The sequence below is a fragment of the Alternaria dauci genome, chromosome 3, assembly GCF_042100115.1.
Source record: "Alternaria dauci strain A2016 chromosome 3, whole genome shotgun sequence".
Lineage (NCBI taxonomy): Eukaryota > Fungi > Ascomycota > Dothideomycetes > Pleosporales > Pleosporaceae > Alternaria > Alternaria dauci.
The window spans coordinates 904,318-916,152 of NC_091274.1; the positions used below are offsets into that span (position 1 = coordinate 904,318).

The 11,835-nt window shown below is 51.6% G+C and overlaps 7 protein-coding genes across 7 annotated transcripts; 4 read left to right on the forward strand and 3 right to left on the reverse strand.

The window, feature by feature from the left end:
• The first annotated feature begins 69 nt into the window (after nucleotides 1-69).
• Nucleotides 70-1,414, forward strand: ACET3X_003951 (uncharacterized protein). Its single transcript, XM_069450102.1, has 4 exons — nucleotides 70-151; nucleotides 206-297; nucleotides 348-461; nucleotides 515-1,414. Exons 1-4 carry the CDS (start codon nucleotides 132-134, stop codon nucleotides 1,321-1,323), a joined length of 1,035 nt encoding a protein of 344 aa, XP_069307929.1. The 5' UTR covers nucleotides 70-131; the 3' UTR covers nucleotides 1,324-1,414.
• Nucleotides 1,415-1,680: 266 nt separating this feature from the next.
• ACET3X_003952 (uncharacterized protein) lies at nucleotides 1,681-2,663 on the forward strand. The gene is made up of 3 exons (XM_069450103.1): nucleotides 1,681-1,964; nucleotides 2,031-2,297; nucleotides 2,349-2,663. The coding sequence occupies exons 1-3, from the start codon at nucleotides 1,810-1,812 to the stop codon at nucleotides 2,491-2,493; spliced, it is 567 nt and encodes a 188-aa protein (XP_069307930.1). The 5' UTR covers nucleotides 1,681-1,809; the 3' UTR covers nucleotides 2,494-2,663.
• Nucleotides 2,664-2,695: 32 nt separating this feature from the next.
• On the reverse strand, nucleotides 2,696-3,413 carry ACET3X_003953 (uncharacterized protein). Its single transcript, XM_069450105.1, has 3 exons — nucleotides 3,316-3,413; nucleotides 3,162-3,257; nucleotides 2,696-3,080 (listed from the first exon to the last, which is right to left on the reverse strand). Exons 1-3 carry the CDS (start codon nucleotides 3,337-3,339, stop codon nucleotides 2,964-2,966), a joined length of 237 nt encoding a protein of 78 aa, XP_069307931.1. The 5' UTR covers nucleotides 3,340-3,413; the 3' UTR covers nucleotides 2,696-2,963.
• Nucleotides 3,414-5,898: 2,485 nt separating this feature from the next.
• ACET3X_003954 (uncharacterized protein) lies at nucleotides 5,899-6,743 on the reverse strand (the record flags this gene model as incomplete). Its single annotated transcript, XM_069450106.1, has 3 exons — nucleotides 5,899-6,281; nucleotides 6,334-6,589; nucleotides 6,639-6,743. The coding sequence occupies 3 exons, from the start codon at nucleotides 6,741-6,743 to the stop codon at nucleotides 5,899-5,901; spliced, it is 744 nt and encodes a 247-aa protein (XP_069307932.1).
• Nucleotides 6,744-7,531: 788 nt separating this feature from the next.
• Nucleotides 7,532-8,317, reverse strand: ACET3X_003955 (uncharacterized protein; the record flags this gene model as incomplete). The annotated part of the gene is made up of 5 exons (XM_069450107.1): nucleotides 7,532-7,644; nucleotides 7,724-7,844; nucleotides 7,898-8,045; nucleotides 8,092-8,168; nucleotides 8,228-8,317. The coding sequence occupies 5 exons, from the start codon at nucleotides 8,315-8,317 to the stop codon at nucleotides 7,532-7,534; spliced, it is 549 nt and encodes a 182-aa protein (XP_069307933.1).
• Nucleotides 8,318-8,604: 287 nt separating this feature from the next.
• Nucleotides 8,605-10,377, forward strand: ACET3X_003956 (uncharacterized protein; the record flags this gene model as incomplete). The annotated part of the gene is made up of 3 exons (XM_069450108.1): nucleotides 8,605-8,641; nucleotides 8,696-9,380; nucleotides 9,438-10,377. 3 exons carry the CDS (start codon nucleotides 8,605-8,607, stop codon nucleotides 10,375-10,377), a joined length of 1,662 nt encoding a protein of 553 aa, XP_069307934.1.
• Nucleotides 10,378-10,955: 578 nt separating this feature from the next.
• On the forward strand, nucleotides 10,956-11,757 carry ACET3X_003957 (uncharacterized protein; the record flags this gene model as incomplete). The annotated part of the gene is made up of 3 exons (XM_069450109.1): nucleotides 10,956-11,130; nucleotides 11,210-11,466; nucleotides 11,575-11,757. The coding sequence occupies 3 exons, from the start codon at nucleotides 10,956-10,958 to the stop codon at nucleotides 11,755-11,757; spliced, it is 615 nt and encodes a 204-aa protein (XP_069307935.1).
• Between the last annotated feature and the right edge of the window lie 78 nt (nucleotides 11,758-11,835).

Sequence of the window (11,835 nt, forward strand, 5' to 3'; positions counted from 1 at the left end):
CCCAATGTTCCTAGCGTGGTGACGTCACATGCGGTCGTCGTGCTTCATCAATGATATGAGGTGCATCAGCACAAACACAAGACGAGATTCTAGCAACCTGCATCACAAATTCTGATTCGAACTTTGTAATCATGGCACCTAAAATCTTTCTGTATGTGTATTCGTCGGAATGTTGATCAAACTGCTAATTTCTCGTACCATTCAGCACCGGCGCAACTGGCTATATTGGAGGCGACACCCTTTTTGCGTTGTACAACAAGCATTCTGATTACGAAATTGCTGCTCTTGTCCGAACAGGTACTTGCCAGTGCTTTTCCCCAGCTGCGCAACATACTAATATGGTATAGAGGAGAAAGCCAAATCCGTAACCGAGGCTTTCCCCAAGGTGCGGATCGTTATCGGTGGGCTGGACGACTCCAAAATCCTGGAAGATGAGGCAGCAAAGGCAGATGTAGTCATTCGTGGGTTACTCACAGCGTCGCATGACAATGCAGTCAATGCTAATGATTCGCAGATACTGCGGATGCATCGGACCACGAAGGCGCCGCGAAAGCGATCGCAAAGGGTCTGGCATTTGGCCATTCTAAGGAGAAGCCTGGATTCTGGCTGCACACTGGCGGCACTGGTATCCTGTGCTGGGAGACTATGCGTGACGAAAATAAGTTGGGCGAATGGTCGGAACGTGAATACAACGATTGGACAGCCGTGCAGGACTTGACTGGATTGCCAAAGGATGCTTTCCACAAGAACGTCGACGATCTTGTGCTGGCAGCTGGATCTGAATCGGTCAAGACAGCAATCCTGTGCCCACCAACCATCTACGGACGTGGACGAGGCCCATTGAACACCCGAAGCAGACAGGCATACGAGCTCGCACACTTGATCTTGACTGGCCAATACATCCCCATCATCGGCCAAGGAAAAGCGCGCTGGAACAACGTCCACGTATCAGACCTGGCCCAGCTCTTCGTTCTGCTGACCGAAGCCGCCGTGAATAACAACACCGACTCCAGATTATGGAACGAGCAGGGTTACTACCTCGTAGAGAACGGAGAGCATCTATGGGCAGATCTTGCGCGCCTCATGGGTAAAAAGGCCACGGAGCTGGGTCTTGTCGACAAGAAAGAATTGAAAGAGCAACAGCTTGGCAAGGACAAGGCGATTGAACAGGCAGGTTTCGAGGCTGTGAGCTGGGGCTTCAACAGCCGCGGTAAGGCGGAGAGGGCGAAGAAGCTGGTTGGATGGCAGCCGAAGGGACCCAGCATTGAAGATAATGTCGAAGAGATATTGACCGACGAGAAGAGTAGGTTGGACAAGAAGTAGAGTGGTGAGTAACTTCTGCGAATTAATGACAGTGTAACCGACCTCTAGTAAGGATAGGTAGACGCAGCAAATCATGTTGTATATACTCTAGTATACTATAGTATACCAAACCACTACTGTCGACTTTGATTTTGGATCCAGTAGATTTTGGCTTCTACCATATGTTGCATAGAGGTGGAGAAGCTTTGACGCGGGACAAAAGACGAGCAAGCATGCATGCAATCAATCGGCACAGCAAGGCGGACTTTTGTGTTTTTGGGTTGCATCAACACGCTGCTTATGCTGCGCCACAATCCTTCGAGTTGATGTTTCACACGCCCAGGCGTGCTAGGCAACAGCATTTGCGCCTTATCGCGATTCCGGATTCAAGACTACAAGGCACATCAATCCTCCGTTTCCTTTGCAAATTACCCTACGGCAAACTCCTCTTTGCACATTGAACGAATTCATGGCTAGTGGCTCGTACTATTGAGCAACATCACAGGCATGGCGAGTGTCGACAGCCGCCCTCTCGGGCAACAGACGCTTCGAGGCTTTGGCATCTTCCAAGCCATCGTCTCAATACCCACGATGGTGATTTTGGGGTTCTTTGCATGGGAACAGATGATATTTCCTTACCAAGAGGACTTCTACTTCTTCTTGTAGGTGTTGCTCGCGCTTCGTTGCAACATGCGTCTTCTGTGCAAATAAACTAACAACCTCGACAGTGCACCCTCAATGACAGCACTCATGGCTGCAGGCATCGTGTTCATCGTATACGTACAGCGCAAGGCAATCGCGACGCCGTACCAGGTGCTTTTGTTCGAGGCTGCAAAATCGGTCCTCGCAACGGGGCTGTGGCTCTGGCTCATTCTGGATTCCGCATTCGGCCCATGGCGTGTCCAACATCATGAGCATGCTCCTGACACTTATGTGGATCCAGACTATGTCAGGAGACGTGTTCAGCATGATGCGCTTGCAAGTCTGCTACTGATGTAAGGCGGCTTTTCATCTAATAGGAATGGACATGGACTAATATTGTGCAGTGTGTTCTTCTACCCACCGCTTGGGTATGCATACGTTATTTGGAGGACGAAGAGTAGTCATGGAAGCGGCGAGGGTGGAGAGGGGCTGAATCGCGAAGAGAGGTCTCCGCTGCTTTCGCGAACGAGTGGAAGGACCTTGGGTTAGTGCTAGGATATAAGCGACATGTCTCGAACACGCATGCAGACAGACTGTGTAGTTCATACGGCAGAGTTGTGAACAGCAGTCAGGCCACTGCGCATCCGGTGCGAACCGCTCGTCGTGCAAAGGAGAGTCTTGCAAATACTTGTGTGTGTGCAGACAGACAGCATCATTGAGAGCATTTGTGCTTTCCGTGAGTATGTGACAGGTGCCATTCAAATACTGAGTCTTCAATGTGACTACTCGCTGCTCACACGCCTACCACAGCAAGCGTGCGTGACTGTGAGGGTGACATGTCCTTCTTTGGGATCATGCAGTATGATCATACAGCAACCCAGACGTATTTCCTCGTCGTACGAGGCCGGTCGTTTGCCTGCCCTTTGTTCGATATTCCCCCATCAAAGGATATCCGTGTGTATGTGTGTGCCTCGACTGATTGTAGTCCAGCCGGCCATTACAAGCCTGACATGAAATCCTCAGAAGTCGTTTGGCCAGCACTTCTCCTTGGGCCACGTCGCGGCGTCGTGGCTGGCGGCGTGGGCCTCAAGCTGGGCCTTGTTGGTGTTGACGATCTCGCGGCGGCAGTTCTGGCACTGTGTTGAGTGGGCGGTCAGCTGTGCGCAATGATGCCATGCAATGCAAGAGCATCAGGTAAGAAGCGCGGGAGTGCCTACGATGGACGTTGGCTTGGGCGGCTTCACGGGCAGACCGTTTGCCTTGACTGGCGCGCGGGTGCCGGCCTTGTCGGCCTTCTTGTGCTCGCGCTGGATCTTTTTATCATGTCAGTATGTCATTCTATCCGCAACCAGTACTTGGTATGGCACGTACTCTGTCCTTCTTGGAGATAGGCATGGTGATGGATCGAGTGGATATGTTGGTGTAAAAGCGAGGGGAAATGTTCTGCACATAGCGCGGGAGAGCGCGATCACTTTGATCAGGGTCTCGCTTAGCGCGTAGTCTGACAGATAGGCCCCGCTTGTCGCGAATCTTTCCTTCACGTGCTTCTCTTCACGGGCCATGCAACCTTTACGCCAGCCACATTTTCACAACACAGCTTACAAAGACTGGTAACAGCCTCGAGCGCCAGGAACTCGTTTGCTCGGCTTTCCTGGATCATGCGGTGTATACAAAAGAAGAAATTCGCTACATCTGCACTACATGTATGAATGTACTCTGGAAGACTGTATCACTGTATCACTGCCTGATCTTGATGTTGAACAGGCGACTATTCCTATTCATACATCGAAATGATGGAAGAAATAGTCTTACCGCTCTACAAAACCATGCGTCGACTACCTTTAGGGCATTTACCGATATGTTTAGAGGAACTTGTCAAGAATGCTCCATCCCTGTGCATGGTGAATGCGTGGTGGAAGTAGTCCTTATCCCGACCTGTGACAGTAGTACTGAATTCAGGCTGCGCAGTGTTATTATACACCACTACCAGTGGTGCTAGACCTGGATGCGACTTGCGCGTATTCCCGTCGTTCTCGATATACTATTCCACTGTTGCTGTCGTTTGACGGATGGCAGACGTCCTGGGTCATCTCCATTGCAGCCGAAACTCTTTGGTCGCATTGATTCAATACAACAAGCAGCAGACGAATATCGTAGAAGGATCGTGAGTGGCAGAGTTGAGCAGAAACCCGTGGGGTGGGGTGACAGAGGGCTGATGGCTAAGCAGAGAAAAAGAAAGAAAGGCTGCGTAAGCTTCTTTGCGCAGCCTTCTCATACAGCTGGCAGTTCAGCCTTTCTCTGCATCACCGGCGCAAACAGCGCAGCGACCGCTGGCGAAGTCCGCTTTCAGCCTTGTGCCGCATGATTTGCTTTGCGGTTTGTATGATGCAAAAGAATTCATGGAATACAGCCCGTTGTTGTCTTCGTCGTACAGTTTGGTCTTCGAAGTCCGATCACAGAGCGAAGTAAACAATGGTGGTGTCGGTTTGGTTGTGGTACAAAGTGGCTCATCTTCAGGGTTAGAGGTTGCTCGTGCCAGGCCAGCGGTAGCAGGGAGCACGTGCGGAACAGCGGAAGTCAAGTTCATTAAACCAACCATAACAGTGCGACAACGGGGACTGCAAGCAAAGGTAAACAGTGATCTCGATAGGAAAGGAAGATCGTAAAGGTCCATGCACGTGGCGAAGAAACCCCGAATCGCGGCTTCCCCTTCCACGTTCTGGCCCGTGATAACCCCTGCCCTCGATTGGCCAGCGGAAACAAACAACGCGCCTATTTTTATCAGAACCTCCGCCGCTGACTACCCAAACCTCTAATTTCCTCAGCGCCCTCAAGTGCCATTTCGTGTCAACATCTTGCACACTGCGACAGCCAGCCCTTAGAGCCAAAATTTGGAAACTTTACCTGGATCACTGAAAGAGACGATAAAATGGCTCGTGGCAACCAGCGCGACAAGGCTCGGGAGAAGAATCTCAAGGAGCAGGCCGGAAAGGTATGTTCTGTCGCTGTCTTTACCACGCACAGCTACGCGTGCTATAATTTTCTTCAGAGAACTACTCGCTGACTTGATGAACAGAAAGGCAAGAACACTGTATGTGCATATGAGAAAGGCTGTCTATGGGGGCTTTGAGGGGTGTTGGCTGATGACTGGCTGCAGCAATCCGGTACTGAATTCGCACGCACCAAAGAGAACGTAGCAGAGATTATGCGTGCTAAACAAGCTGCTGGTAAGTCACCACTGTCATAATATGCGCCTGCACGAATGCGAACAGGTGATGTGCTGGGTGTAAGAATCCGACGCTGACTGACTCCTTGTGTAGCTGAGGCAAAGAAGGCCGCTGAGGGCGCTAAGAAATGAGCGGTCAGACAAAATGCGCAACGCGACAACGACAATACTTTGACACACCAGTCGCAGGGCAACCTGCTTAGAAGTCTGCAATCTTGTGAGTGGAGTTTCTGGGGTTTGGATCAAAAGGCGAAAGAGTGTGCTTGGATTGATTTTCGATATACCGAATACACCGATTTCTGATTTTGAACGCCGTGAGGAACCCATTGCGCCTAGTCTCCCATGCGACACAAGGAATCTTTCATCAAGACCGGACAACCAAAGTAAAGCACCAACAACATTTTGAGGGAAGATCGTAGAGCCCGAAAGTGTGATCTCTTGGATCTAACTCTAATACTAAAGGGTTACATCTTTACAACCAAGTCCTAAACAGCACCACCGCGCGGCAGTCATCGCAGCATGTGGAATACGGTATAATGCGAAACGCCCCAGCAAATGATAAAAATGGTATAAGAATCCGGACAACTGCTGAACCAGAAGCATTTTGTGCCGAATCCGTCATAAGAAAGTTGTTCTCGCCCACCACTACCCAAGACCAACCAGACGTATACACGCAGTCAATCCATCCCCCGCATTACCGTCTCTCCAAAGTTTCTTCGTGAAGATGTTTACGCAATCATGCCGGGGAAACCACCAAAGTTGTTGATGGCTGCGGTCTCGGGGAAAGAAGCCATACCGCAGAGACACTGGCATGAGCAAGTCTGACCAGCACCGTCTACTCCCTGTCCAGGGACAACGGTGGCGTCAGCGAGAGCACTGCTACCGGTTCCAGTCGCAAGGGCAGCTCCAGCCTCGATGGTGACGGTAGTAGGGGCGGCGGCGGCGTTGGGGTCAACAGACTGGAGATCGCCTGCAACGAGGCCTGTGCCGTTGGTCTTGATGGCGAGCCCCTTGAAGTCGGCCATGGTCTTGTCGCCAGTCTCTGCGGCGTTGATACTGAATACCATGCCCTTTCCGCAGTGAATACCGTTTTGTTGCTTGCAGTAGAACCCTGAAGGATGTTAGTCTTTGTTTCGCCTTGTCTATTGACGTGGAGAGCTTACAAAGCGGCTCTGTTGTCTCAACAGTCATGTTCCATGTGACGCCAGGTTTGCCCTCGGGGTTGGGCATGAAGCCAGAGTCCATTCCTCCTTCCATCTTCTTGCATGGCTCGGCAAAAGTCGATTGCGTGGCAGTGTGGTTCTTCTGCATAAACTCGAATACGACCATGTCGCCGACGGCGGCCTTTATGGATTCCGGGTTGTATCCTAGAACGGGCGCCATGCCGGTCGCGACAGGCTTCAATCCACCAACGACAACCTACAACTTGTTAGACAAAGCTCGATCATATAGCAGAGGATGCACTTACAGTGTGTGTCATCGCGCCAGTCGCGGCAGCAGGGGCAAGGCTCATAACCTGCATCTCAGCGGATGCAAGCACGGCTGCCAAGGGTAGTGCGGTGAAGTACTTCATTATGACTAGATTGCGTATCGTGTAAATTGTCGTAAAAATGAACGTAAGCCTGCGCTGCAAGCACTAGAATGTACGATAGAAGGTTGAAGGATTGAAAGGGCACTACGAGGGCCGGCTCGGACAATAAGAAGCAGATGAGGTAAGAGAAAGAGTGTGGAGCACTGGTATTATGAGGCAAAAGCGATGAGATGAGGAGATAGTTTATGCCTGGGGATATTCTATTCCTTAAATCCACGCATGAAATTGTTGACACTGAAGAGCTTGCAGGCCAGTGGCGCACATGGCGAAACACCAGCCCCCTGCTCTCGGCATCGTACTTGGAGAAACGTTGATCGACTGCAAGAATGGCGAGATTTTAGTGACGCGCACTTGGCTGGGCGCAACGGCGGGGGTGTTTGATGCTCGAACTGTTGGAGGTGGGCTCAAGACTGTCGCGGTGGTGTCGCAGATCTGTCTCGCTTCCGCCCGATTCGGTAATCTATGAACCACCCAAGGCTATAAGCGCAGGGACACAACTATTCAAGATGCCTGAGCGATGGGGCTGGGAACTCGCCAGCCGCATGAAGGAACTGCAGAGCCTTCATCTCGCAGTCTGTATTCCCGAAGTTTTGAGGCACAACCTGTATAGGTGGTCAGTCGCGTACAAGGGCTGGACCATGAGCTTTCTCACCCCATTGGTTCAAAATAGTGACATTCAAGCCTCGACATGTCTAATTCGTCTTCCAAACATGTTGGGCAGCCACGCTTTGGCGTAGGATGCCTTCAAGAGTCGCCATTTGGTGTATCTGCTACTGTGTTGATGAGGGCTCCCTTAGCGCCTGCTGTTGTCCAGCATGCAGGCCTGTATAGTAACCGGCATAGTACCAGGACATTATAACATTCTTCATGTTCTCGTCTTGCACTGTACACAGTCAACATGCCGTCAACTATCAAGCCCCCCACATCACCCGGAAGCAACGGCTGTCAAAGTCAAGACTTACCTGTTCCAAGAATGGCCTGTGGCATGGCATCTGCAAGACTGGCGGCAGCATGTGACACCGGAGGAGCCTCAGTCCTTGGCGATTGGATCTGCGCCTCTTGCTGTCCGGAGAGATCTGGTTCCTGGTTCTTGTAAGACAGGGTTAGGTACTCGACTGTTTCGCATGTCCACGTACCTGTTGCGGCGATGGACCGCCTTGGTCTGACTGAGCAACGCCATTGGCTTCTGACATTGGCGTATCGACATCCTCATGATCCGCGACGCCGTTGGTCTCTGGTGCTGCCGATGCCGTCTCCGCCTCATCCATCAAGTCTCCATAGTCGCTACAAAGGTCAGTAACATTATGTACAGGCACCGAAAGCTACTTACGCGCGTAATTCCTTTAGTTCGTCCTCGGTTAGGACGTCTTCGAGTTTCTTACCCGATTGGTGGATGCTGTGATATTTCTATTCTGTTTAGTCGGTATCTTCTAACGATGATGGATCGATAATTCATGGAGACATACCTTGTACTCGTCAACTGCACTATCCCAGGAATCAATCAGTAGAGCATCGTCCCACGCGTTCTTGTCGCTCATGTCTACGACGGGCGCCATGTTGATCGAACCTTGAGTGATTTGGCGGCGAGTGGAGCAGATCAGACCGTCAGCTCGGGGAACTGGTAGCAGAAGGTTTAGTGAGTAGCGGTAGAGATGATAACTTTCGACCTAGTGTGGGTGTATGATAGGGCAAGTGGACGGTGAAGGCTGGGAGACTATCTTGGCAAGGGCCGGCTAGCGCGACTGCCCTCGAAAAAAGTTACCGCGCCTGAGCTCTCCTCCGAACTTTTGCGCGTAACAAGACTCGCGACCACACCGACCTTGGGCAATCACGCGAATTTAACATGGCTGCCGACGACACCAAGGGAAAGAAGCGCAAGGGTGAGTAATTGCGACGAAGATGGATGCTGGAATATGCCCGCTGACCTTTCCCAGTCGCATCCGAGGCGGCGCCAAAAGCGAAGAAGCCCAGAAAGTCGGACGATGTCGCGCCCGAAGCCGCCAAGCCAACGAGGAAATCTGCGCGTAAACAAGCCGCCGACTTCATGGACATTGCAGAAGAAGCTGCGCCCGTCGCCGCTGCCGAGCCTGTCCAGCCAAAGAAGGGCAAGAAGAGCAAGGCCGCTGCTGATGCCCATGTCGACACGGCCGAGCCCGTCGCCCAGGTAGTCGAGGTCGCCCAGGTGCAAGAAAAGCCCAAGAAGCAAGCAAAGAAGGGCAAGACTGTCGTCGCAGAGGAGACTGTCGTAGCAGAGGCTCCCAAGGCCTCTAAGAAGGGAAAGGCAGCGGATGCCGCACCTGTCGAGGATGCTGCTGTCGCCGTCGAGGAGACCACCGCAGTCGCAAAGCCAAAGAAGACCAAGGGTGGAAAGAAGCAGGAAGCGGCTGAACCCGAGGTCGAGGTTACCGAGGTCACAGCGGCAGAGGACGATGCAGCTGAAGACGACCAAACCGCAGCTCTGCTCGCTGGCTTCAGCGATTCCGATTCGGACGATGCTGACGAAGACGAAAACTTTGACGAGGCCGCAAAGGTTCCCAAACTTAGCGCAAAACAGCGGAAAGCGATCAAACAGGCAGAGACTGCACCCAAGTCCAACGAGCCCGGTGTTCTCTACGTTGGGTATGTATATCATTCACTCCGCACCGTCTTTTTTTTTGTAGCTAACAGGCCGTCTAGTCGCGTGCCTCGTGGTTTCTTCGAGCCTCAGATGAAGCAGTACTTCTCACAATTTGGCAAAGTCAACCGGTTACGTCTGTCACGCAACAAGAAGACTGGTGCCTCCAAACACTTCGCCTTCGTCGAGTTCCAATCACAAGAAGTCGCTGACATCGTCGCACGAACCATGAACAACTACCTACTGTTCGGCCACATTCTCAAGGTCCATCTCATCCCCAATGACCAGGTACACCCAGATCTTTTCAAAGGCGCCAACGAACGTTTCAAGGTCGATCCTCGCAACAAGAAGGCTGGTCTTGAGATGGAGCGTGGGGTTCCGCGAGAGCAATGGGAAAAGCGCGTCGAGAACGAGAACAAGAGGAGGACGAGCAAGGCTAAACAGCTCAAGGAGACTTTCGACTACGAATTTGAAGCACCGGCGCTTAAGACTGTCGACAGTGTTCCCAAGCACACCAGCATAACTACTCTCGAGCCCGCGAAGCCCAAGCAACTTCTTACCGAGACAGCTACTGAGGAGACTACTACCCCAAAGGGCAAGAAAGGCAAGAAGGGTGCAAAGGCTCAAGCAGAGCCTCAACCCGTAGAGGTTGCAGAGGTCACAGAGGCCGTCGAGGCTATCGAGGCTGTCTCCCCTGCACCCGCCAAGAAGGGCAAGAAGAGCGCAAAGACGAAGGCTGTTGAACCCGCTCCGGTCGTGACTGAGGAGACAGCTGAGCCCACGGCGCCTGTTGCAGACAAGAAGCCTAAGAGGGCCAGCAAGCGCAAGTCAGACGTCGCGCTCGAGGCTACCGCCGTTACCGAGGAGACTGTTCCAGAAGTAACGCCCAAGAGCAAGCGTGCCAAGAAGGAGAAGGTCGTCGTTGAGCCCATTGCTGAGGAGGTCGAGGAGAAAAAGACAGCAGCCAAGCCAAAGAAGGCGGCCAAAAAGGCCAAGGCCTAACAACGCTGATGTCAGATGAGCCATAAAATAGGTCAGCTTGTAAAAGCATCCCACACCACACCAACTTGCGGATGAGTTTGGCTTTATTGTATATGTTTAATGGTTGTGGCTGCTTACAATGATCTGCATTACATTGTTGTTCTTCCGCTTTCCAACGAGTCGGGCGTTTAAGTAGGCAAACCATGGTTCTAGCGTGTCTATACCAATGTGGCAATCTACCGTCCATATCCTTATTTCTCTGGGCACATTTCCTGTTGTTTTCAAGTTATCCACTTAATTGACGTGTATCTAACAGGTGGGTACTCCAGCCTTCATCTTTGATCCACACCTAAGCCTCATGTAGAAGGAGCATAACAAGATCTCGCGCTTACATCAGATCTCGCCCTGCAGACGGAAAATTCACAGCCAGCTGTAGTCGCTTCTGGTCAAGTACGATTGCTCTATAGGAGAGAAACACATATTACACGAACATCACCATCTTTTCTGCACCGCAGACATAGGACATCTTGTCAAAAAAGATCTTTGTTTACCCCTCATCGCATCCAGTTTCCTCCCTGTCTCCGGACCACCACTTCACAATGGCAGAAAACGACGCGCGCCTTGCTTCATCGGACATGTACGAGACCATCACATCGCTACCTCCAGTCAAACGCTACATCATCACGCACAACGAGCAAGGCAAAAGCACGGTTCACTCAAGCCCAGCACTGCAATACTACGGATACCCAGGTGTCGGCGGAACATCTCGATCATGTGAGTCTCAGAGCTTCGTCTTGCTTCCCACCATGGCAAACGAAAGACCAAATGTTGATGCAAGACTCTATACAACTAGACGCCACGTCTTCCATCCCAGCCACTCTTGCAGGTGACAAGGATATCGAAGCATACACATCCAAAGAAGGAGATGCAAGTTACACCGGCCGCAATATCGTATCCAAAGGATCCGGTTCCCACCTCATTGTCTGCGAGCTCGGTCCCGGACAAGCCAGTCAAATGCACCAAACTGTGTCCATCGACTACGTGGTCTGCACGCACGGAAACATCAACCTGGAGACTGCTACAGGAGAGATGGTGAATCTGAACCCTGGGGTACGTTTTCTTTGCTTCTCTCTGTCCTTGGTTTTGCGATTTCTTTGCAAATAGTCGAAGAATGAGAAATTTAGCTGTTACCCATGCAGTGCTGACAGATTGGGATAGGATCATATTGTCCAGCGCGGCACCATGCATAAATGGCACAACGCGTCTGACACTGAGCCCTGCCGGTTCATTGCTATTACACTGCCTGCAGAGCCGTTCCAGATTCCGGGTACAGGGAAGATGCTGGAGGAAGAGCATGTCAGTGGTAGTGAAGCCAAGGACTTTGACCTTAGTAAGTTGTAGACACGAGCAGGAATATCTCGTCAAAGACGAGCAGGGGGTATGATATATAAGACCACAGAGAGAAGGACGGAAGTATAG